Source organism: Salvia hispanica, chromosome 1, assembly GCF_029641045.1.
Source record: "Salvia hispanica isolate PSC_SH4W2 chromosome 1, Shi_PSC_v1, whole genome shotgun sequence".
Lineage (NCBI taxonomy): Eukaryota > Viridiplantae > Streptophyta > Magnoliopsida > Lamiales > Lamiaceae > Salvia > Salvia hispanica.
This window is the reverse complement of record NC_142692.1, coordinates 49,982,977-50,007,381: the sequence shown is the minus strand read 5'-3', so window position 1 is coordinate 50,007,381 and position 24,405 is coordinate 49,982,977. Positions and strand designations below refer to the sequence as shown.

General features: G+C 34.1%; 3 protein-coding genes across 5 annotated transcripts; 2 read left to right on the top strand and 1 right to left on the bottom strand.

Moving 5' to 3' along the window:
* Window positions 1–7,410: 7,410 nt before the first annotated feature.
* Window positions 7,411–12,629, top strand: LOC125219103 (NB-ARC domain-containing disease resistance protein). Of its 3 annotated transcripts, none has more exons than XM_048120979.2 (3): window positions 7,411–7,615; window positions 8,045–12,150; window positions 12,243–12,629. In XM_048120979.2, exon 2 carries the CDS (start codon window positions 8,059–8,061, stop codon window positions 12,106–12,108), a length of 4,050 nt encoding a protein of 1,349 aa, XP_047976936.2. In that variant the 5' UTR covers window positions 7,411–7,615; window positions 8,045–8,058; the 3' UTR covers window positions 12,109–12,150; window positions 12,243–12,629. The 3 variants fall into 3 exon arrangements, with proteins under 3 accessions (XP_047976936.2, XP_047976935.2, XP_047976933.2); XM_048120978.2 differs by having other exon boundaries at window positions 7,412–7,615; window positions 8,048–12,154; XM_048120976.2 differs by having other exon boundaries at window positions 7,412–7,615; window positions 8,045–12,154.
* A 38-nt stretch (window positions 12,630–12,667) lies between these two features.
* Window positions 12,668–15,542, bottom strand: LOC125219104 (protein RETICULATA-RELATED 4, chloroplastic-like). The gene is made up of 8 exons (XM_048120980.2): window positions 14,874–15,542; window positions 14,625–14,693; window positions 13,806–13,937; window positions 13,666–13,719; window positions 13,530–13,574; window positions 13,296–13,435; window positions 13,051–13,176; window positions 12,668–12,973 (listed from the first exon to the last, which is right to left on the bottom strand). The coding sequence occupies exons 1-8, from the start codon at window positions 15,390–15,392 to the stop codon at window positions 12,925–12,927; spliced, it is 1,134 nt and encodes a 377-aa protein (XP_047976937.1). The 5' UTR covers window positions 15,393–15,542; the 3' UTR covers window positions 12,668–12,924.
* Window positions 15,543–20,650: 5,108 nt separating this feature from the next.
* Window positions 20,651–23,478, top strand: LOC125223091 (large ribosomal subunit protein uL1c-like). Its single transcript, XM_048126064.2, has 7 exons — window positions 20,651–21,009; window positions 21,686–21,865; window positions 21,969–22,023; window positions 22,284–22,411; window positions 22,683–22,766; window positions 22,999–23,124; window positions 23,205–23,478. The coding sequence occupies exons 1-7, from the start codon at window positions 20,680–20,682 to the stop codon at window positions 23,331–23,333; spliced, it is 1,032 nt and encodes a 343-aa protein (XP_047982021.2). The 5' UTR covers window positions 20,651–20,679; the 3' UTR covers window positions 23,334–23,478.
* Window positions 23,479–24,405: the final 927 nt, after the last annotated feature.

Genomic DNA, 24,405 nt, shown 5'->3' with positions numbered 1-24,405 from the left:
TTTATCATTTATAATCTCATCATTCAGTATATTATTTTTATTAATTTTTCTTATTCTTTCTTACTTTATTAATTATACATTAAAACTTATATTCTTCTCAATTACTCCCTCCGTCCCAGTTTTATAGTCACATTTTGGCATAAAAGTTCGTCCCATATTTAGAGTCACATTTAGAATTTTCCATATTTGGACATAAAATTTTACCCCATTATTCACTAAAATTACACCCAAATGTCATTATCTACATTAAAATAAACCAAAACAAAAATCAAAAAATCAAAAAGTCAAAAGGAACCCACCTTCAACCAAATCACTTCATTTATTACACACTTCACCTCTCACTTCATTAATTACACACTCCACCAATTCCTTAAAACTCGTATCATAACTAAATGTGATTATAAATGTGGGACGGAGGGAGTATCATATTTCTATCCGACGGAATGTCAACTCTTTTTGAAGAGACTGTCTAAATAAGTAAGATGGACTATTGAAATCAAAGTATTCATACATAACTACCTTAAATATTAATTTCATAAATAACTTATTGATTTTAATGACATAAAAATGGTTATATACTTATGTTTCATCCCTCCTAATTTAGTTGGATATTTCTTTTACATACTAATATTAGAAAATTATATAAATAAAGATAAAATAAAACATGATAAAGTAGAAAAGATAAAATAGAATAAATGTAAAAAATGAAAATAAAGTGAAAGTGCATTTTCTAAAATTAAAATTCAAATGAGTATTTTTTATTGTGTTTTTTGTAATAATAGTAATAATTGCAGTTAGGACTCCCTCTGTGCTGACTTAAGCGATATGTTTTTATTTTGGTGTAGAATTTAGGTAGTACTACTCCTTTCGTCCTGACTTAAGCGATATGTTTTTATTTCGGTGCATAGATTTAGGTAGTATTACTCCCTTCGTCCCATAAGGGTATGCACTTTTGGTTGACACAAATTTTAATGCATAATTGATAAAGTAAGAGAGATATAGACAGAAATAGTAATTAAAGTATTATTAGTGGAGAATGTGTCACACCTCATTAGAGAGAAAATCATTTCAAAATTAGAAAGTGCATCCTCTCGTGGGACAGATTAAAAAGTTAAGAATGCATACTCTTATGGGACGAGTGGAGTATTAGTGTTTAATGAATTAAATGAATGAGACTTTCTTTCGCATGAAAAAAATATTGGGTTACAAATCCATTCCACATTGGAGAATGAAAGAAGTTGGAAGCAATATATAAGCGTAACACACTAATTTGTTTGAGGTTTTTTTTTTAGGGATCCAAAACAAACTTGTACGGATTTGATATAAAGTGGACAATATTAAATTAATGTGCAGTCAACGACCCTAATAAAAACATATAAATATTCCTAATACTTAGGGTTTTTTGATTCAATAAAATGCAAAAGTCATTTCAGCAAAATTATACTCCCTCCGTTTTGCCATAGTCGAGGCAAAACTTTTCGGCACAGAGTTTTAGAAATGAATATTGGGTGTGTTAAATAAATAGATTAAAAAGTAAGAGAGAAAAAAGTAGAGAGAATAAAGTATAAAGTGAATAAAGTAGAGAGAATAAAATAAGAGAGAGCAAAGTAAGTAAGAGAAAAAAGTTACCATATAAGGAAATGACTCAACTATAAAGAAACTTTCTAAAATGGTAAAATAACTCAACTATAGTAAAATGGAGGGAGTATCAAAGTCCATGGATATTGGCTGACATTTTTAAAGAAAAGAAACAAGTGATGTTAATGCATAATCATGGACTAAAAATATACAATAGTTCTCCCTTATACGGTTTTAGATGTGTATATAATACATTTAATAATAACAAAATTTACTGAAACATCTTTATAGTACTATTGTTTAAAAATATATAAATATATGTTGTAGTAATCATTATTTTTAAATGCAAGATGTATTATTTACTTTATGGTTTGTGTTAAAATGACAACACCTTTTAAAGTGACATTATGACACCACGTATACAACAATATTATAAATGTTACACAACAATAGTATAAACACTAGACAACAATCTATAGATTGCCGTCTAGCGTATTGGATATTGCTGCCCGAGAAAAAATTGTTGTAAATTGATGTCTAGTGTATTGAATATTGTTGGCTGAGAAAATTAACTCTTGAGCATTTTTTATGATTGCCACATGGCAGCTGATTATTCGTCCACATATACAAATGATTGACTAAGAATAGTAGTATGATATTACTTTAAGAGGGGGTGTCATTTTTAACGCACTCATTTACTTTATTATCATATAAATTCAAAACTAAAAAGTTAGTAGGAGTATGTAAACTTTAAATGATTTTTAAAAAAAAAACACTAATGAGTTATGTCTTGTAATGATTCATGAGCTACATAATAAAGAAAAAGTTTGAATCATTTGAATGTGATTAATAATTTTTGAAATTTTTGTAAATTGTAATGGTATTTTTTCGAATTCAATGACTTAAAAAGTCCAAACTCATTAATTATTAACGAGTTTATAGTAGTATTAAGGATTAAAAAATATTTGAAATATGATTAATGATCTAACTAGATCAAATGCATAAAATATGGGCCAAAATATTTAACCAAGTAAAATATTCGTAAATTTAAAACCGTGTTACGGTGTTAGATCGAAGTAGAGAGGAATGTTGTTGGTGATAAGGTCGTTGACTTGACTCGACTTCATCATCAAACACTCTTTCCGAAAATCAGTATGCAAGGTATGATTTTGTTTGAAGCTTGATGCATAATTCCAGAGTATCAATCTCCAGATTAATTCTAAAACATTGTAAGTAATTTTCTGTAATTCTAAAACATGAGCACTTCATTTGCGAGCGAGCGCGTGTTCATGTTTTCATCACTTGAGCAGCGTTGTTTTTGTTTTGATTTCATAGAGTTCTACAGCGATTACTCAATACATGAAACACCTCTGCTACACCTGATTTCTCATGGTTTATTATTAGTATGTTGTACGGCAATTATTCTTTTGGCGTTTGTTGGTGAATGATTGTTGATGTTAAATGTGATGATTTATCTTTTTTGTTGACAAGGAATGTGATGACATGCTGCCTCTCACTTCGAATTTCATGACTATCGTCGGAACATTGTTTGTTGTTCTGATTTGTTTCATACTAGTACTTCAATTCTTTCCGTGATCCTCTATCTCTGCTTGTTTGTTTGTATTTTCTAAAGGAGAATCAAGAGCAATGGCGGTAGCAGGTCTGCAATCATTCAGCAGTTGACCTCTGCCATAATTAAGTCACTGGCCAATCGGGAGAAAGTCGAGAGTCATTTTCAGAAGTTAGAATCCGATCTGCCCTGTGCTCGAAGATGCCGAGGAAAAGCAATTGACACGGAAGGATGTAAAAGTATGGATGGAGAGCCTCAGAGACTTGGCACTTGGCTTTTGATTTGGAGGATATATTGGATGAGATCACCACTCAACCTTCTATTGAACGATCAAAGGGGATCCAACACCGTAAACTCTAATCATTACTATTCAAAAAATATTATATTATTAAAAACAAAATGAAAGAAAATAGTGGTAACATCAATCTAAAAAACAAAACATAGTACTCCTTCCGTCGCGCTTTAGCAGTCTCATTGACTTTTCTGCCCTCTTTTTGTAAAAATGATAAAAATAGTTAAAGAGGAGAAATGATAAATTAAGAGAGAGAATAATATAGAGAAAAGTCTTATCTACATTATTGTCTCTTTTACTTTACCATTACTCCACTTTAACTATTTTATATCATTTTTACAAAAGGAGAGCAGAAAAGTCAATGAGACTGCCAAAGCGGGACGGGGGGAGTAATAGATAAAAATGGATGGAAAGAAACGAAAAATATAACTAAAAAGAAAAAAAAAATCAATAAGTCAAATAATATTAAAAAAAAATACAATGTTATATCAAAATTGATATATAAAAATGAATGAAAAAAAAATAAAAAATATAATTAAGAAAATGTTAAGAAAAGAAAATTATACAGTAATTAATAAAATGTAAAAGGAACAAAAACATAATTAAAAAGAACAAAATTTAGCCAACCAAAAAAATTGAGGAAGTCATGAGCTCATCGAACATGGTGTGGAATGGTTCCATGCCATCAAACTTTCTTCCTATTGTAAGACTAAAAATGGTATGCTTAAGTTCTATAAGGTAAGTAGGTATGTGTGAATATCCAACCTTTAAATAACATATTTATAGGCTAAAATATTATACACGTAACCCTTAATGTAACTGCAAAATTTAGAATCAGAGACCCATAAAAATAAGATCAACAAAAAAGAAATGCAAAGCCTCTAAATCTCCCACTCAATCGCTTGCCTCTGCAAATCCAGAAGAAAAACGAATAGGGCGCAACTGAAACCAATAACTTTGAATAAAGTTTTATAATCAATAGATAACTTTCTAGTCAAATGTCATTAGTGGAGTTAGTGGAGTATAACCGTAAATTAACTTTGAATAAAGTTTTATAACCAATAGATAACTTTCTAGTCAAATGGCATTAGTAGAGTATAACCGTAAATTTACTCCAATGGTAGTGATAAAATGCAAACTTATATATCGTACAAACTCAAAACTCCTCAACACAGCTTCAACATAGTTTCAATACAAAATCAACACAGTGTAAATTTTCAAGATTTTAATGTCAATACAGTATCAACACAATATAAACACAGAATGACCGTAACTCAGATCTATAACATAGAAACTAATTTTAAAAAACAGTTTTAATTAAACTGTAAGTATTTTTTATTTAAGATGACATTCTTGTAAATATCTTCAAAACTCCCCCTTTATATATTGTACAGATTTAGGTGCTGGTTAAGTGGTATCCATTAAAATTCTTCTTCTTACACATAATAATGGTTATATACTTATATTCTCTCCCTCCTGATTTAGTTGGATACTTCTTTTAGATATGAAAATTAAGAAATTGTATTAAATATAATAAATAGAGATAAAATAAAATATAATGAAGTAGGAAAGATAAGATAGAATAAAATAAAGATAATAAAGAAGAAAGATAATAAAGAAGAAAAATGTATAAAGTAAAAGTGTATTTTCTAAATTAAAATTCAAATGAGCTAATTTTTGTCGTATCTTTTATAATGATGACAGTTATGTTCGGTACTCCTCTGTCTCGACTAAGCAAGATGCTTTTATTTTGGCACATGAATTTATTTAGTACTAGTGTTTAGTGAATTAAATGAGCGAATCATTGATTGATCTCTCTCTAGTGAAAAATATTGGGTTGCAAATCATCTCACATCGGAGAATGAGGGAAGTAGGAAGCAGTATATAAATGTACAACACTAATTAGTTTAAGACCTTTTGAGTGATCCAAAAACTAATTTTTACGGATTTTGCATAAAGTGTACAATATCAAAATTAAAGTGGACAACAAAAGATATAAATAATTCTTGCAATCTAAAGGTTATTTTGATTTAAAAAATGCAAAAATCATATTAGCGGTATTATATTAATGTCTATGGATGTTTGGTGATATTTTTAAAGAATAAAATAATCGAAATCTAAGAATGTATAGTTCTTTCTTATATATGTAACTATGTAGGTATAATATATTTATGGGTCATGTTCCATTGTTTATAGCATCATATCAAAAATTAAGACCAAATCTACACACTTAGATTTTAAAATGAGTGGATGAAATTGAACCTTATGGATTTCAATAAATAGTAGAAAATATCAACAAAAAGGTAATATCGTCATTATGTTATCATATGATAATTTTCGTTAGGGTTTTTTTATATCAACATAGTGTATTACAAATATCAACAATATGACATAAGAATATCAACACTAGTACAAGAAAATATCAACACATATTTATTGAGATTTTTACATGGTTTTATTGAGATTTTATATGCATTATATTGAAAGTTTTTGATGTATTTATTGATAAAAATCTGGTTATCAACATTTACGAAAACTAAAATAAAAAATATCAAATTTCATCATCCGAACGTCGTCGGAACATATGCAATTGATATCTCGTTGGAATCCTTATAAAATTATCTTTAATTTGTTATATTTTTTGCAAAAAAATAATTTAAATCGAGAGAGTTACGTAAATTTAAAGTTGTAAGATGATTTTAATGAAAGAGATTTGACATTAATACTCTTTAATTTTATTTAATAATTTTCTTAATTAAAAATATAATCCATGTGGCATTAATTTCAACAATCTAGATCTCCTAATCTAATGGCTAAGATTTGGTCGGGATTGTTAGGTAGTTAGCAATTGATCACTCTCCATATATTTAATAACAATAAACATTAGTGTTATTTTATTAAGTACTTTATTATATAAACAGACAAGGGAGTGATCAATTGCTAACTCATCACTTAATTGCTAACTACAATTAATTTAAGGCCATAGGATTTTAGAAAACGTGTGGTCCACAATTTGCCACGTGTAATTTTCGTTTTTATTAATAAAATAAAAAAAGATAAAAAAAAACGTCAAATTAGGGTTTTAGATGAAAATGTCAATATAGTGTTTCGGAAATATCAACACAATGCTTTGAGAATGTCAACACAATGCTTTAAGAATGTTAACCCATTGCTTATATTGACATTCTACATGTATTATATTGACATATTTTATATAGTATGTTGACATTTCTGCTTTACGAAAAAATTAAAAAGATTTCGAATTTTTTTCAAATTTTGACGTCGGAACATATGCATGTATGATATCGTTGGTATCCTTATAAAATTATCTTTAATTTGATATATGTTATATGAATTTAACATTTTGGAATTTCTTTTAAAAGTTAGTTATAACTAAACATGTAGTTAATTGACATTAATACCCCTATTGATATTTTATGGAATTAATTCTATGGTTTTATTGACGTTTTTTTTATCGTATTGACATTTCGTGGTTGATGATCTAGACCCTTAATTTGAATATCTAATGGCTATTATTTAGTTATAGTTAACAATTAGGTATTGAGTTAGCAATATAACACTCCCCTAAACAGACATGTATTAATATGACAATCCTTTTTATTTGGACACCATATCATCATTTTAGATAGTTAGGTCTGAATATAGTGTGATTCTCAAGCTGAATAAAATATTTTGAATAAAGAAAAACACTAATGAACTGAGATTAATTATACTACTATCTTCTAACGATTCATGAGCAGAAAAAAGAAAAAGTTTGAATCATTTGAATGTGGTCAATAATTTTTGAAAGATTTGTAATGATGATTTTTTCGAATTCAATGACTTAAGAAGTGCAAACTCAATTTTCTAGTAATTTAAATTAGCCCAGTCATTAAATAGTAATGAGTTTATACAAAGTAAAAAAAGATTTGAAAAGTGATTAATGATATTAAATGTATGAAATCTGGGCCAAAATGTTTGTAAATTTCAAACCGTGTAGATGAATATAGAGAGGAATGTTGTTGGTGATAAGGTCGTTGACTTGACTCGACTTCTTCAACATCAAACACTCTTTCCGAAAATCAATTTGTTCATAGCAAGAAGCGGAGTATAATTTGTTTGAAGTTCGATGCACAATTCCAGACTATCAATCTCCAGATTAATTCCAAAACATTGTAAGTGTTTTTCTGTGATTATGCTACAGGAATCGTATTCGTATGGTCTCCATTAGCACTTCATTTGCGAGCGAGCGCCTGTTCATGTTTTCTTCACTTCAGCAGCGTTGTTTTTGTTTTTGATTTCATATAGTTCTAGATCGATTCCTCAATACATGAAAAGCGCCAACTGTAGCTGATTTCTCATGGTTTATTTATGGTTTTACAGCTTAATTATTAGTATGTTGTACGGCAATTACTACAGTAGCGAATGATTGTTGATAAAATGTGATGATTTATCTATTTTGTTGACAAGGAATGTGATGATATGTTGCCTCTCACTTCGAATTTAATGATTATCGTTGGATCTTGTTTGTAGTTTTGATTTGTTTCATAATTCGTGAGACAATTCTTTCCGTGATCCTCTATATCTGCCTGTTTTTTCTAAAGGAGAATCAAGAGCAATGGCGGTAGCAGAGCTTTTCCTGTCTGCAATCATTCAGGTGTTGTTTCAGCAGTTGACCTCTGGCATAATTAAGTCATTGGCCAATCGGGAGAAAGTCGAGAGTCATTTTGAGAAGTTGAAATCCAATCTGACCATCATTCAAGCTGTGCTCGAAGATGCGGAGGAAAAGCAATTGACCCAGAAGGATGTAAAAGTATGGATGGAGAGCCTCAGAGACTTGGCTTATGATTTGGAGGATATATTGGATGAGATCACCACTCAAGCTTCCATTGAACGATCAAAGGGGATCCAACACAGTAGAGCCAGTATGGTGTGGAAATTTATCCCAACTTGCGGCATCTTTGTGCCTAGTGCAATAATATCTAATAATAAGATGATGTCCAAGATAAAGGAGGTCACAAACAGGTTGCAGAATATAGTAGAGCAAAGGACTAAATTTGGTCTGAAGGTTAGTTCAGTTGGCCACTCAAACCGATCATCAGTAGTAAGGTCACCTAGCACTTCTGTGGTAAATGAGTCTCAGGTATATGGAAGAGATGAAGATAAAGAAGCAATAATGAAAATGTTGCTTATGGATGAAGATTGTCGTGACAATGTTCCTGTCATTCCAATAGTTGGAATGGGTGGTATTGGCAAAACCACTCTTGCCCAGCTGGTTTATAATGATAGAAATGTTAAGCAGAATTTTCATGTGAGGGCTTGGGTGTGTGTCTCAGAAGAATTTGATGTGGTTTCTATCACCGAAAAACTTTATGAGTCTGTAACTGGGGAGTCTGGTCAGTCCAAGGCCTTGGATATACTTCAGGTGAGGCTAAAAGAGGAGCTGGGAAAGAGCAAGTTCCTTATTGTGTTGGATGATGTTTGGAATGAAAACTATACAAAGTGGGATGCTCTATGTGTTCCTTTTCAGTTGGGGACACGTGGGAGCAGGATTATTGTTACAACTCGCAACGAGAGTGTTGCATCAGTGGTAGGTTCGCCTCGTGCCGCTTACCATGTGAAACTTTTGACTGATGATGATTGCCTATCCCTATTGGCTCAACATGCTAGGAGATCTTTCCATGACAATTTAGAGTTAAAAGATGTCGGTTTGGGACTGGTGAAGAAGTGTAAAGGTTTGCCTTTGGCTGCTAAGGCACTTGGTGGCCTCTTACGCTCTAAAGAAACTAAGGAGGAGTGGTTTGATGTGCTAACTAGCAAGATATGGGATTTGCCTGAGGAAAATATCCTTCCTGTTTTAAGATTAAGCTATCACCATCTTCCTCCACATTTGAAGCATCTCTTTGCTTATTGCTCCATATTTCCAAAGGACTACGACTTTGAAAAGAATGAGTTAGTATGTTTGTGGATGGGAGAAGGTTTTCTGGAAAAGCAAAATAGTAGGAAAACTAAGGAGGAGTCAGGCCTTGAGTACTTCAATGAGCTTTTGTCAAGATCCTTTTTTCAACGTGCAAGTGATAGGGATGAATATTTTGTTATGCATGACCTTATAAATGACTTGGCTCAATTTGTTGCTGGGGAGACATGCTATCGTCTGGATGAGAAAATGGATACCAATCTGGAATACAAGATTCCTACGAAAGCTCGTCATGGTTCATTTCTTCGTCATGAATACGAAATTTTCAGAAAATTTAAGGCTTTCAGTGAAGTTCAAGGCTTGAGGACATTCTTACCGATGCCTGTCCAAAATGCACTTGTTTGCCCTCCTTTCTACTTATCAAACAAGATCTTAGCGGAACTGATACCTGAATTGCACAGCTTAAGAGTACTTTCTCTAAGTGGCTACTCCATCACAGAGTTGCCAAGTTCAGTCTGCAACTTGATACGTCTAAGGTATCTCAATCTATCTGGGACTTCAGTTGTTAAATTGCCAGATACTTTAGGTGATATCTACAATTTGCAAACCTTGTCACTACGTAACTGCCGTGCAATATGCAAGTTACCGTCAACCATGGGGAAGCTGTCTAACTTGCGGCACCTTGATAACTCCGGTACTGATCAACTGAAAGATATTCCGGTCGAAATTGGTGTGTTAAATAGCCTTCAAACGTTACCAAAAATTGTTTTGAGCAAAGAGGGTGGCCTGGGATTAAGGGAATTGAGGGGTTTGAAGCAGTTGAGGGGATCACTTGCCATTTTTGAATTGCAAAATGTGACGAATATTGAGGATGTAAAGGAGGCAAGTCTATGCACACACAAACTTGATGAATTGCAACTGACATGGGGTAGTGAAATGGATGAGACCCATGACAGAAGTGCAGAAGAAGAAGTGATGGACTCTCTGCATCCTCATGAAGAGTTGAGAAGTCTCAAGATTTCTTACTATGGAGGAGTTGGTTTCCCATGTTGGATAGGGAATCCTCAGTTCAAAAAATTGTCCAGTATCAGTATCCTCAGTTGTTTGGAATGTAAATATTTACCACCACTAGGACAGCTTCCGGAGCTTAAACACCTGCTTATGGGAAGCATGCCAAAATTCAAATGCATCTCAACTGAGTTCTATGGGAGTGGTTTTGTGGATCCATTTCCGAAACTTGAGACGCTAAGATTTGATTACATGCCAAAATGGGAGAAATGGGCTGCTTCTGCTGATGGGGAAGACATTAAGTTCCCAAATCTTCGTCAGCTTACTATATCCAGGTGCAGCAAATTAACCAGTGTCGCTCCACTGAACTTTCCTGTGCTGCAGGAGTTGGATCTCGAAGGGTGTAGCAAGGTTTTGCTAGAAAGTTTCAATAATCTTGACTCCTTAAAGACCTTGAAGGTTGAGGCTGTTACAGGGCTCTCACATCTACCAAGGGAACTTTCCCAGTCCTTACTAGCACTTGAAGTCTTAGAGTGCTGTAGCTGCAGTGAGCTGCTATCACTGTGGCCAGAAGAAACTTCACTCGAACATCTTACCCATCTAAAGCGCCTAGTCATTGCAGATTGTAAGCAGCTTGTATCAATGGGACAAGGAGAGCAGCACTTTCCTCGCAAACTTGAAGTTCTTGAAGTCTTTCGCTGTGAAAATTTGATTACCCTCCCAAATGACTTGAGTGATCTCAGCTCACTAAGGGAGTTGATTATAAAGAATTGTCTTAAATTTGTCAACTTCCCTGAGAGTGGCCTCCCCCCCATGCTGAAACGCCTCGAGATACTCAGCTGCAATGCATTAGAGTCCCTTCCCAGTAACATGTCTGGCCTGGAAAGGTTGGAGATCAAGAAGTGCTCATCCCTGAGGACCTGGGCAAGAGGTAATTTCCCAGTTTCTGTAAAGAAACTTGCAATTGAAAACTGCCCCAAACTCGAACCAGTTCCAGAGCTGATGTTTCCCCCACACAGCAGCATTATGCTGGAAGATCTTAGTTTACGCACATGGCCAGACTTCAGTAATCTCCTACAGCGATTGCATGGGTTTTCACATCTTATTGAGATAAAACTATCGAAGTGTCGTCTACAGGAATTCCCGGAACAAGGCCTGCCACCGAGCCTCAGGACACTTTCTATTGAAAAATGTGCAAATCTCAAGTCATTGCCAGAAAAGATTCGTAGCATGAAAACCCTCGCATCACTTGAGCTACGAAGTTGTCACAGGCTTGATAATTTTCCACAATTTGGTTTGCCTCCGAATTTATCTTCACTTAGGATATGGGATTCTAAGAGATTCAAGCCCCTTTCAGAATGGGGCCTGCGCAGGCTCTCTTCTCTAAGGGAGTTCTCCATCTGTGGTGGATTCAAAGAGCTTGAGATACTCGGTGGTGACGATGGTCTCCTTCCTCCTTCTCTGACAAAATTTTCTATTGCTAGATTCCACAAGCTTACTTCTCTGAATGAAGTGCTTAAGAAACTGACCTCGTTACGGTATCTATCTATCATGAACTGCGAAAAACTTAATGTCTTGCCTAGTGAAGGGCTGCTTGAACAGCTGTGGCATCTGGAAATCAGTAACTGCCCTCTTCTGATGCCACGGTGTCTGAGGGACAAAGGGGACTATTGGCCGAAGATAGCTGGAGTTCCTTGTGTGGAGATAGATGGAACTTACGTTTATAAACAACCTTCAGTTTGAGGCACTCACTTGGGAGGACTTGCTTGCTTGATTGTTGGCTAGGCAGGTACTTATTTGCAAACCATAATTTTTCCATTTTATCCTTTTGAACTCGTTCATTTTCTCGTTCCTTATCAATAACGTTGTACGTACAGTTTGTGATGAGAATTGGCAAGATAATGCTGTCCAGAAACACTGCTACACGAGTCTTGTTGAAGTCTGTTTTTAAGCTCGAAATACTTAGTATACGTTCTTCCAAATATGGCCCGACTCCACATTTTCGAGCTGAAAACATTGATGTGGAAGGCTCGACGAAGTGGATGTTTCTGATTATTTTGGGGGGTGGTGATATTCTTGCTCTGGTGATTCATAATATTGTTAGATAATTAGATGCAGTAACTGATGTTTGATGTATCAGTGTTTATGTGTAATCTTCTTTTATCAGAAAGAATTTGTGGATTCTTCAATTGTTTCTGGTTCCTAAAAAGAACAGATGCAAATACTTTCATTTGAAGAAATTTTACAATGAAGATTTAGATGTCTGAGCAAGAACATAACATATATTTGCAGGCACAGGAAATTATCATAACATATAATTGCATATCTTCTTCAAGAATCAATTATAAAGTAAGTCTGAGCTTGAACATAGACAAGCATCTTCCTGTTTCTGATTACAGCTTGTTATTTTCATGCAATTGAAAGAAAACAAACCCACCTCAATAAATCACAAAAAAACAATCTTCAAAACGAGAAAAATTTTGATTCCTAGAACGCAGTTCTAATGATCAAATTGTTTCAAAGCATAACAAAATAACCCTATGACGCCGCGTTAATGCTCTATTCGCGCGCCCTCTGGATTCCAATCCATCGTGCATAATCGACCCACCTGAAACGAAAAAAATCTATGAGTTTCGACTAGTACAAAGCACAGGAAGAGAGGTATTTGGAGCACCGAAATCTTACATCAGTGAGCCCAGAAACGTGTTGCCAGTTCGCACAGCAAAGCAGACTGCGCTGAGCACGAGCTTATGCTCGTGTAGCAAAGGCTCTAAAATCCGTTGCTCAATAACTCCAGCAAGTACTTGGTACCTATACGTCATAGCATCATCACATAAATGGCGAGTTTCCTCATCTATAAACTAATAACTGAAAGAGTCGAGCGTGTTGCATCATATAACTAAGAGCATAACCTACTGAGATTTGCATACCTTAGGTTGCTTGATACTGACATATAAACACCATATGCAGCACTTGTTGACAAAATAGGAATGTCTTCTGCTTCACCCGCAAAAGATTTGTCTATAGCCTTTCTTGCTTTGATCAACAAATTCGTAACACCCGTCCCAACCTGTAATAGACATACAGCAATAGGGTCAAGGGTAGGTCTATCTAGTGGGGCGTGCAACGATTAATGAGACGATTGCTAATGAGAGTGGACTTACCAAAGACGCACTGGTCCCAACAGCAAAAAGCTTTGCGCCGTTCCTCTGCAAGGAAGATGATAATACTCTCAGATTCGTCTAATTCATAATCTATAGAAGTAGTTACTGAAATATGAAGCAATACTTCATCACTTACCACAATGGCCCCTGCTCTTTGTAGGAACGAATAGGATGTTCCCGCCAAGGCAACCTGCAGCAACGCACCGAGTGTTACTTAGCAATTTGAACAAATATTTACATAACGAAGCAGAATGAAAATGCGTGCTAAAGAATAACCTGGAATGCATTGTCAGGGCAGCCATAGAAGAGCTTACTGAGACCTCCAGCACTGACAGCTAGTGCGGGTCGGAGAGAAACAGTAGGGGCAGGTAGCCAGACAAGCATGAAATCTGCAATAATGGCCATTACCTAAAAGCATAGATGATTGGGAAATTTGAGAATACCAAACAAAAATATATAATGAAATGAGTAAATGCTGAATCAGAACAAACAATATAATTAGAAATGATTTATGCTGCAAATTTCTACCTTGTGTTTTCTCAACAAGAGAGAATGGCATTCTACACTTGAAAAAAAATTAATCTAACAACTAAGCATCAAATCGGCATTTTGTCTTTCACTATGTTTCACATCAGAAAAATATCAGGAGCAAATATCATCATTCCTCTTGTCCCATAATTCCTCTAAGACAAAAGATATCACAAACTACAGAAACAACGAAACTGCCACATAAATGTGACTGCTTATCTTTTAATATTAAGGAATATGATCGATATAGCTCAACAATTCATCTTCTATACCATCAACTAATAAGAAACATTCATCTTATGAGTTAATCTGGTAGTACCATAGTCTAACTCTTGATTCCGAAGATCGGTGTCATCATTTTTTTGTTCTCATTCTTTCTTTCTTTCATTGACGGGCTAGTTATAAGCCAAGAATGTCGAGAAAAGCATGCACATTTTCATCAAAAGCTTCGATATTTTTAAGAGCATATCATAGTATGAGTGTCCCGGATATATGGATCGATTGAGTATATTGCAAGTTAAAGCTCACAAATAATTTGACTACTCATACACCATGAAAGAGCCATACCACATCAGCAAAGACGAAATCTAGCTCCTTGCTGAAATTTTCTCGACGTTTCTCCAGCTCCGCAGCAGTCTAGCACAAAGAAATACATGTCTCAATGGTTAAAAAATCCAAAATTTCTCTCAATTGCACATGCTCCATTAATCCAACCTAAGACCAAGGACTTTTATCCCAATTCATCAACTAAATTCAAATTAAAATTCATCTTTACAATCAACAAATTATGAGCAAGATCAAGTGAAAAGGAGAAACCTTGGTGAAAATCCCAACACCACACTCAATGCCAACTTTGGTCAAGAAGAGATCATCGGCGAGCAATCTCTCCTTGAAGCCTCCGAATCGGAGCAGCCAGCGGAGAAAAGGCGACTTCTCGAGCTCGAAAAATCGATGAACGATAGATCCGGGAATCTTTCCAGCTTCAATGGCGGCAGCCAAATCCTTGGGAAGGCTATCTAAAGATCTACCGGCCTCGGCCAATGCCATGATCGCCTCAGCCTTGTTCCTCTCCCCTGCATCTCCATCTCCATCACCGCCGCCGCCGCCGCCGCCGCCATGGCCGCCGGAATCATCGCCGCCTCCGATGCTGAAGGATAAAAAGGAGGGGCGGCGAGGGGAGTGGAGTTGGAGGGAAGAAGTGGAGGAGAGAGAGAGATTGAGGAATTGGGAAGTCGACGGGTAGGTGAGGGAGGAGGGTGAGAGGTAGCGGTTAGAGGCATTCGGTGAGGAGATGGTCACATGGGGAGTCAGGCGTGAAAACGCGGCGGTGGCCATCTCTAATTACTCCTTCACAACTCAATCACAAGAGAGAGAGAAGAGAGATAGGGAAACGGTGGCTGAGTGTTTAGGACAGTTGACTCATGAAGACAAAGGAGTGTCAGTAGCAGAGAGAAAGATGATCTGATTTTGGAATTTCAGATTTTAGCACAATCTCAGCCTCTATTTATATTTTCTTACATTGTCACATCATATTTATTTTCAGTATTTTAATGGCTTTAATGAATTTTCATTTCTGCTACAAATAATTAAGGGAATTTGCAGACGTTTGAAAATGGTCAGTTTGCCAACAAAAAATGGTTGTTATATATATTAAATTTATATACTAATAAATTTCATTCAATTAATTAGATATGATACTAAATTTTTTTAATAAAGAAAAAATAAAATAATAACAATAAGATATACACACAGTATGATTTTCATATAGTTCTAAAAATTACACTAAATATTTCCGAACAAAATTTTATATTCAGAATAATTAATAATAATAAGATAGTGCACCATATATTATGAGCTATAGTTTTACAAATTATATTCAGATTTATTTTAAAAATTCATAAATGATGCCAGATAAATCTTCAATTTTTTGGGGTTTGTATCTGATATTGATATTATTTTATATTAAATTGAAATACTAAAATACCACTTAAAAATTAAAATAATACTCAAGTATTAATATATTCTTTCTATAAAATATTTAATGCAGGCCCACGTAAATAATAACATTTGAAAATATAAGATTCCAAATACTTTACAGTGCAAATTGGTGGTGGTAGGGCAATATGCATTATTAGTTGAGAATATGCACTATTTAGCACAACTTATCATATTAATCTATTTGCAACCACAAACTTTTTTGGCTTCAAAATATAAGCGGTTAAGGTATCCGAGCCAGTGACCCACAAATTATTACTAGTATATTTTAAAATATTAAGAAATGAAAAGTAGGAGTAATTCACAATCATACTTATTACTATATACTATACGACTTATGGACTCATTTGATAAGAAAAAAATGAGATATGAGAAGATATATAAAATAAGATAATAAATTCGGGCTTCATGTTAGGATATGCAGATATATGATTTTTTTCGTTATTGTTTGATAGAACATAAATTATCTAAATTTGTATAGTATATTAAATAATATGGCTTAACTTGACAAATTGGTGGATTATATAAACATGGTAAAAGTTATAATTTTTGTAACATTAGAAAGGGACCTTGTCTTATATTGGGCTTTGAGTTAAGCTTAACTATAATATCAAACAATTAGAAATTTTTATATATAATTCTCAATCTTGGTAAAACTAACTTATCAAAAATTGCACTAAAAGTATAGATTAGATCGGTATGAACAATAATTAACGAATTACATACTACTATAACATAGTATATATCAATATAATTTAATACAGCCTGCCAAATATAATATTGATAGGTTATATAAATAAATATAAGCTCGTTTCATCCGTAGTGTGACTATCTATGCAATATAAGCTTGTTTCATCCGTTGTGCTACAAGATACGGTATGATATGTTTGTGTAACATATCTTTTTCATGCTATAATACTCACTAACATGTTTAAAATAAAGAGTAGACATTAAAATTGGTCTATACAAAATGGGGTTCGCGCCTTTTTAGTTCCTGAAGTAAGAAAAATTATGAATCGAACATGAAAAAAAATCGTGTTTTAAAATGTGTCTCACTTGATTATTTTGTCCTTGAAGCCATGAAGGGTGTATAAGTTATTATATTCATCTCGTTATTACTTTCTTACACAATTACTAGTATCATTTATGATTTATGAATCTTTTCAATTTCTCAATTCCTACATCAATCTTCTCAAAATTATCTTGATTAATATTTTAAACATTTAAATAATTATATTTAATGGTGGCATAAAACTCACACAGGATATAACTCGTTGATATCAAACTTATAACTCTATTAATCTCAATGAAATTTATAAGCAATTAGAAGTGTAATAAATATATAAAATAATAAATAAATTAATGATAACATTAATTTATATAATGAGATGTGAATTTATGAAATTCTGTGAATTGAAGTTATTTTGTCATAAATGCAGATGTCATTAGTGGATTTTATTAAAAAATGATTGAAAAAAGCAATTGAATGAAAAAAGTTGACGTTTACTAACTCCATAAATGATACGTAATTATGTAAGAAAGTAACAATGAGATAAATAAAATGACTAATACAACATTCATGACTTCAAAGCTAAAATAGTTAGTTAATGCACTTCAAACGTGATTTTTTTCTGTGTTATGCCACCAGAACATAATTTTTCTTATTTTAAGGACCCAAAAAGTAGACCTGCCCAAGGTTTACCGAATCGGCGGTTAATCGCTGATTACGGCTTTGAACCGGAACCGCAAGAAATATTCCGAACTGAACCCGTGAATTTTAGAACCGTGGTTCGGTTCAGGTTCCAAATTTTTTTTCAAACCGAAACCGCGACCGAACCGCCGATTCCGACGATTTCATGGTTCAGAGGAATCGCTGCACCAAGTGACATTTCAGCCTTTTGCAGACGGTTTGTTGACCAAAACCGGCGATTCCATGGTTTTGCACAAAACACCATGCCCAAGCCCTTTTCAATAAAATTATGGATATGTAGGCAACTCTATTAAAATTTGAAAAGTTTTAGTTTGAAAGTTTAAGTTAGCTCAAGCCCTTTTCAATTTTTTCATTTTCCCCCCAATTTCATGTTTTTTTTTGTTTACGCTTAGACGAGTAAGACACTTGTAAATTATATCACATTGTAATTTGTTTGTAAATTATATCACACTGTAATTTGTTTGTAAATTACATCACATTGTAATTTATTTGTAAATTTTATCACTACGTAAATTGTAAATTTGTAATGTATCGTTGTCTTGTTTCAACTCTAATTCAGTTAAATTGATATAATTTTCACCTTATTCGTCTTACTTCAATTTAAACTATGCATTTTCTTGTTCCAGTTTATTTTATAATTTCAAACTACATGGCAAAAAGAAAAAAAAGGAAAAAAACCGTGAAGTCGCGAAACCGAACCTAAACCGCTACGAATCGTCTGAACACCGGTGGTTCGAAACCGAAACTGAAACCGTAAAACAACCTCACGGTTCGGTTCCGATTCCATATTTCCCAAAATCGAAATCGGCGGTTTCGAACCAAAACCGCCGGTTCATGATCCGTGGCAGGTCTACGAAAAAGGCGAAAAAGTACCAACTCCATTTTCCTTAGACCTATACTCTAAAATAAAATAAAATTTATTTATGTAACATTTTTTATTTGGCATGATATATTATAGGTAATACTTATAATCGAGATTTGTACTAGGTATACCGCGTATACGAAATATTTACATGTTAATAAAAGGCATTTTATTTATAACAAACATGACATTAAAATGTGATGCAAAACGTGCCATAAAAATGCTCAAATTGATAGAAAAAATATAGAAATATTAGGTTTATAAATCCAAAATTTATTGATCAAAATTGAATGCAAAACAATAAAACTCGTTATATATAAGTGTTTGGAAATCGTAGAATATAAAACAGATAATAGATTTTTGCATTTTTCTCTCTCTCTTCTTTTTCTTATTAGAGCATCCGCAATGGTGCTTAGGCCAGCCATAGGCCAGCAATAGGCCAGCCATTCTCTCCCCTGCCACATCAGCAACACTAAAAAATCCACCTGCCACATCAGATTTAGGCCAGCCGCAATAAAAATAATTCAAAATATACTACATTTACGGAATTAAAATTACGATTAAAATACGGAATTAAATTTATGAGACATATACGGGAAAATTCATTAATTTTATTTAAATAAAAAAAAGTACATTAACTAAAAATCATAAAAATAACATAATAAAAAAAAATCCGGGCTTCCACACACGAGCCACCTTGAATCTGTTATAGTTTGCCTCCGGCCCGACGGTATGACATGTTTCTGTTTTGGGTCTTAATTTTGTATTGGGCTAGTTGTTGTTGTCCATCGCTAGATGTTGCTCTTGTACAGAAATTTAGAGATAGAGAAAATCGCGTTTATATAGTTTTTCAAAAATTAAAAAAAAGAATTAAATTTTTTTTTAAAAAAGAATTAAAAAAAATTTAAAAAAAGAATTTAAAAAAAAAACAAAATTCGGCGCTGGCCGATCGGGCCACCACAATGGCGGCCAGCGCATCGGCCAGCGCCGAGCGATCGGCCAGCCCACGCCGATCGGCTCGCCGATTTCGCGCTGGCCGACTCCAATGGTTCGGCTAGCCGATCGGCCAGCGCGACGAATCGGCTAGCCGGTCGCTAGCCGACCATTACGGATGCTCTTATTTCTCTCACAAAATCTATGAATTAACCAAATTATTTTGGTAAATAATACAAAGTATACGCATACACATATATACTTTTTCAAAAAGAGAAAAAAAAAATTTCATTAATCTTTTTTAGTTATTATTTTTATTTTTATATTTAATTACTATTAAATATGATTGCTCAATCCATTAAAAAATGAATCATAAAATTAAATAATTAGTAGATAAACATTCGATTGTGATATTCGATTGTGATATGCAATGTAAATTAATTATACAATTAAATGTTTATATATTTTATGAGGGATAGAATAAGAAAAAGAAAAGAAAAAATGACAAAACTTGTAAAAAAGAAATTATTCTAAAAAATTCGCATACTTCGATCTCATATTCTGAAAAGTTTGCAAATTTAATCCAAATTATAGAAGATCACCAAATTTAGTCCTGAAATTTCTCAATGCAAGTATTATATGATGTGCGATCCGTTGTCAACTTTCTTAAGTTGTTAACTCTACTAACTCACCCACGAAGTGTATTAAAAATTTCAATACGGTCACGTTGAAATATCAACATAAATTTAGTTGATATTTTAATATATTGTGTTGACATTGATATTTAAAATGTCAACATAAATTTGTATTGACATTTTAACGTAATCTTGTTGATGAATTAACAAGTTTAAGAAATCTTGGCCAATAACAATTTTTCTGAAGCGTAAAAGAATCAATTTTTGTGGCACCATAACACCAACAAATCAATTTTAAGAAATTATTAAAATTTGTGGCAAGCATACTGAAGTTCCCAATTTTGATGTTAACTGAATTAAGAAAAATGTACAAATGGGCAACCTTATCACCACAATTTAATTTGGATATCTCAATCAAATCAATTATCCAATCTTCATATAACATAGAGTTCATTCACCATCACAAATCCCACCACTTGTGCAAGAATGGCGTCCACCACTCTCTCCCTCACTCCTCCGCCGCATCTCCAAGACCTCCACCGCCCCTCCGCCGCTTCCCCTTCCCTCTCATTCGGAAAACCCACCAAGAAAAATCAAATCTTTTCCACTGCCGCCCAGAGCTTATCCCTCTCTCCGTTGCTTCTCCAGCGCCACAATGGCCGCTTGTCAAAATCATTCGTCGCAGCCGCCGTGGCTACTGAAGATGAGGTGGCGGAGGAAGCCGCGGAGGAGGCGCTAGAACAAGGCGGTGGTGCAGTTGCGGTGGCTACTAAGCCCAAGAAAGGCAAGGCTGCGTTGCCTTTGAAGAGGGACAGAGTATGTATGGGACTTGGGATTTTCATGTTTCCATTTCTTACTTTTACAAGAGTTTTTTTTTTTTTTTTTTGGGGGGGGGGGGGATGATAATTGGGATTTTCTTGTGTGGAATCGTGTGCTTCTTGTAGGAAAAAAAGATGCTTTTTGTGATTGTGTGGTATATAATCTTATCTGTTAGAAGCATTAGGAATTTCTATTAGCTCCAATGTGTGTTTGTTCTCCACTTTTGTATTGTTTATATTATATGATCACTGAGTGTGTGAATGGTGGGAACTGTGTTTGTTAAGTCTAGTTATGTAAAACTGCTGCAGTTTGTTGTGCTTGGTTGAATTATGTGTGGAACAATGTAATGAAGTTGCCTAACTTGCTCGAGCATGTTAATAGAGATTTTCATCTGGTGCAATGAAAGCATAGAAACAATATGATTGCAATTTTATTAGACGGAATCACGAAATCAGTCATCTGTCCGAGCAAAGTAGGACTTCATCTCCAACTTGATGCTCTTACAGACTTATATGTGTGTGTGTGCGTGCAGCGTGGTAGGTAATGAGTTATCCAATTTATTAACTGAATACATTTCATCAAAGCTGGAATTTATAATGAGTTTCTGGATCCTTAACATTATTGCCTTCCCATTTAAGTTTTCTAGAACTCTGAAATTGGTTGCAATTGACAGACAAGGTCAAAGAGGTTTTTGGAGATTCAAAAATTGAGAGAAGTAAAACAGGAGTATGACATAAAAACAGCGATATCATTGGTGAAGCAAGCAGCAAGCACAAAGTTTGTCGAGACAGTGGAAGCTCATTTCCGCCTCAATATTGATCCTAAGTATAATGATCAACAACTGAGGGCAACTGTAAGCTTTCTGATACATCACTTTGTTTGATCAAAATTCAAAAGTGAGCTTTGAGCTCTTACCAATTCATGATGGATAATGCAATATCTTTATAACTGAATAGGTAAATCTGCCAAAGGGAACTGGTCAGACTGTTAAAGTTGCTGTTCTTACACAAGGTGATTGCATATTTGCTCTATTGATGAACTACACCTTCAATGAGAAACACATGACTAAATGAAGGGCAAAAATGAAGACTTTCAATTAGTTTCTGGTTTTTTGAAGTGGAAAGATTGTAATCGCTCCTTGGGAAACTCTTGTTTAGCTTTATGTATAGTTCCGTAGATGTCCATGATGTGTTCCTTTTCCTCTATAACTGACCTTATTATGGCATATCTATCGTGGTATCCTCATTTGCTCAGTTGGTTCTCTTTTGCAGGTGAAAAGTTTGACGAGGCAAAAAATGCGGGAGCTGATGTTGTTGGTGGAGAGGACTTGATTGCACAGATTAAGGGAGGATTCATGGATTTTGATAAACTGATTGCAACACCAGACATGATGCCTAAGGTCCTGATATATATCCCTATTAAGTTGCTCTTGTCTACCCTGAATATAATTTAAGAACTCTGATCTTTATGATGAGAAAACAATCATTTAGTGGTTCGTAGTTGATGTCTCTGAACTAGACTTTATCCTAACACAATGTATTTTCGTTCTTTACTTTTTAGTTTTTGTCATGCATGTCTCTAAACCTTGAGTGTTATCTCTTTTTATGTTTTGTTCTTTTTCTTCTCTTTATAGAGGCTCCCGATTGACATATACTATTATTCATTGTTAGGTTGCAAGCTTAGGAAAACTTCTAGGACCTCGAGGACTGATGCCAAATCCTAAAGCCGGTACAGTGACTACGAACATACCACAGGTACACTCTCAAATACTCAGTTTATTTGGTATTGCAAGCAACTTAATTAAATATGTCAGTGTATGGCAAGAAACTATACTGAAACTAGACAAGTTACCTATTATTGGTTGTTCATGATGTCGAAGACACATGGTTGTTATCCTTGCACTGTTAAAGAAATATTCTTGTGCTTTGGGTTGGTTAAGCTGTCTGCTCTTTTGAAGGTTTTATACGACATGATATGTTATTGCAGGCAATCGAGGAATTCAAGAAAGGAAAAGTTGAATATCGAGCGGATAAAACTGGGATCGTCCACTTACCTTTCGGAAAGGCAGATTTCTCAGAGGAGGATCTGATTGTAAACTTTCTTGCTGCAGTGGTGAGTAATTTTTGTTTGGCTTATGTCTATTCTCATGTGTACGGTAGAAGCATTCGCGTAATTGCCATTAAAACTTGCAGAAATCAGTAGAATCAAACAAGCCAACAGGGGCAAAAGGTGTGTACTGGAAAAGTGCTCATGTATGCTCATCGATGGGGCCGTCGATTCGGTTGAACATTAGAGATATGCTCGATTACAAGCTCTCTTGAACATTACATCTAACTTTGTAAATTATCTTCTGTATCCATTTCCAGAATGTGATATAGTATAGAGAATAGGCAAATATGGATTTGACAGTGAAGAGCCTTCCTATGCCAAAGAAAAATGAAGTGGAAATTGTCTTTGTTTATGTCATTTAATTTGCAGGGGACGATTGTGTAACTTTGGCTGGTAAAATTCATTCTCTTGGTTGTAAAGAAAGTCCAACTTAAATCTGTTTTCTATTAGTACATCAAATGGTAATTTAACTTTTTCTTAAATGCAACTGCAAAAGGATAAAATGAAAATCTATTACTCCCTCCGTCTCGGCTAAGATGACACATCGCTTAGCCGTCACGGGATTTTAGGAGTTATTGGTTAAAGTGTTTAATTGGAGAGAGAAGGTGGGTGTAAGTATTAAAGTAGAGAGATGAAGAAAGATGGATATTTTAATAGGAGTGAGAAAAAGTGGTTCAGTGTATTAATTGGAGAGAGAGAGTTACCAAAAAAGGAAGGGTGTCATCTTAGTTGGGACAAACTAAAAAGAAAAACGTGTCATCTTAAGCGGAACGGAGGGAGTAGTTTTCAAACAATTTTATAGTATTCAATCATGACTCACCTCTATGAGTTTGTTGAGGTTACGCATTTCACCAACTTTTGAATCATTAAAGGACAAACTATTACTATCTCTCTCCATAAAATAGTCTTGGTAATGAGGGTTTAAATGCAAAATTATTGGAGTAAGAGAGATATAAATAAAAAGTATTTCGTAATTGAAGTATTGTTCATGAAAAATAAAACCCATCTCACTAAAGTAAATCTTATAATAAATAGATAAAGATTAATTTCGATCAACGATCCAAAATGAAAAACATGACTGTTTTTTGTGAGTAGAGACAGTATTAGATAACAAAATAAACAAAAAAAAAAATCAATAGCCTATATTAAATATAAATAATTTTAGACAGGTAATTCGGTTTAGTAAAATTAATCCAAGCAAAAATATAAAAACCCACATTTGATATAGAACACACATCAATCCCTTGGCTTGGTTATACAATTATACCTTCTCAAGGGAAAAAG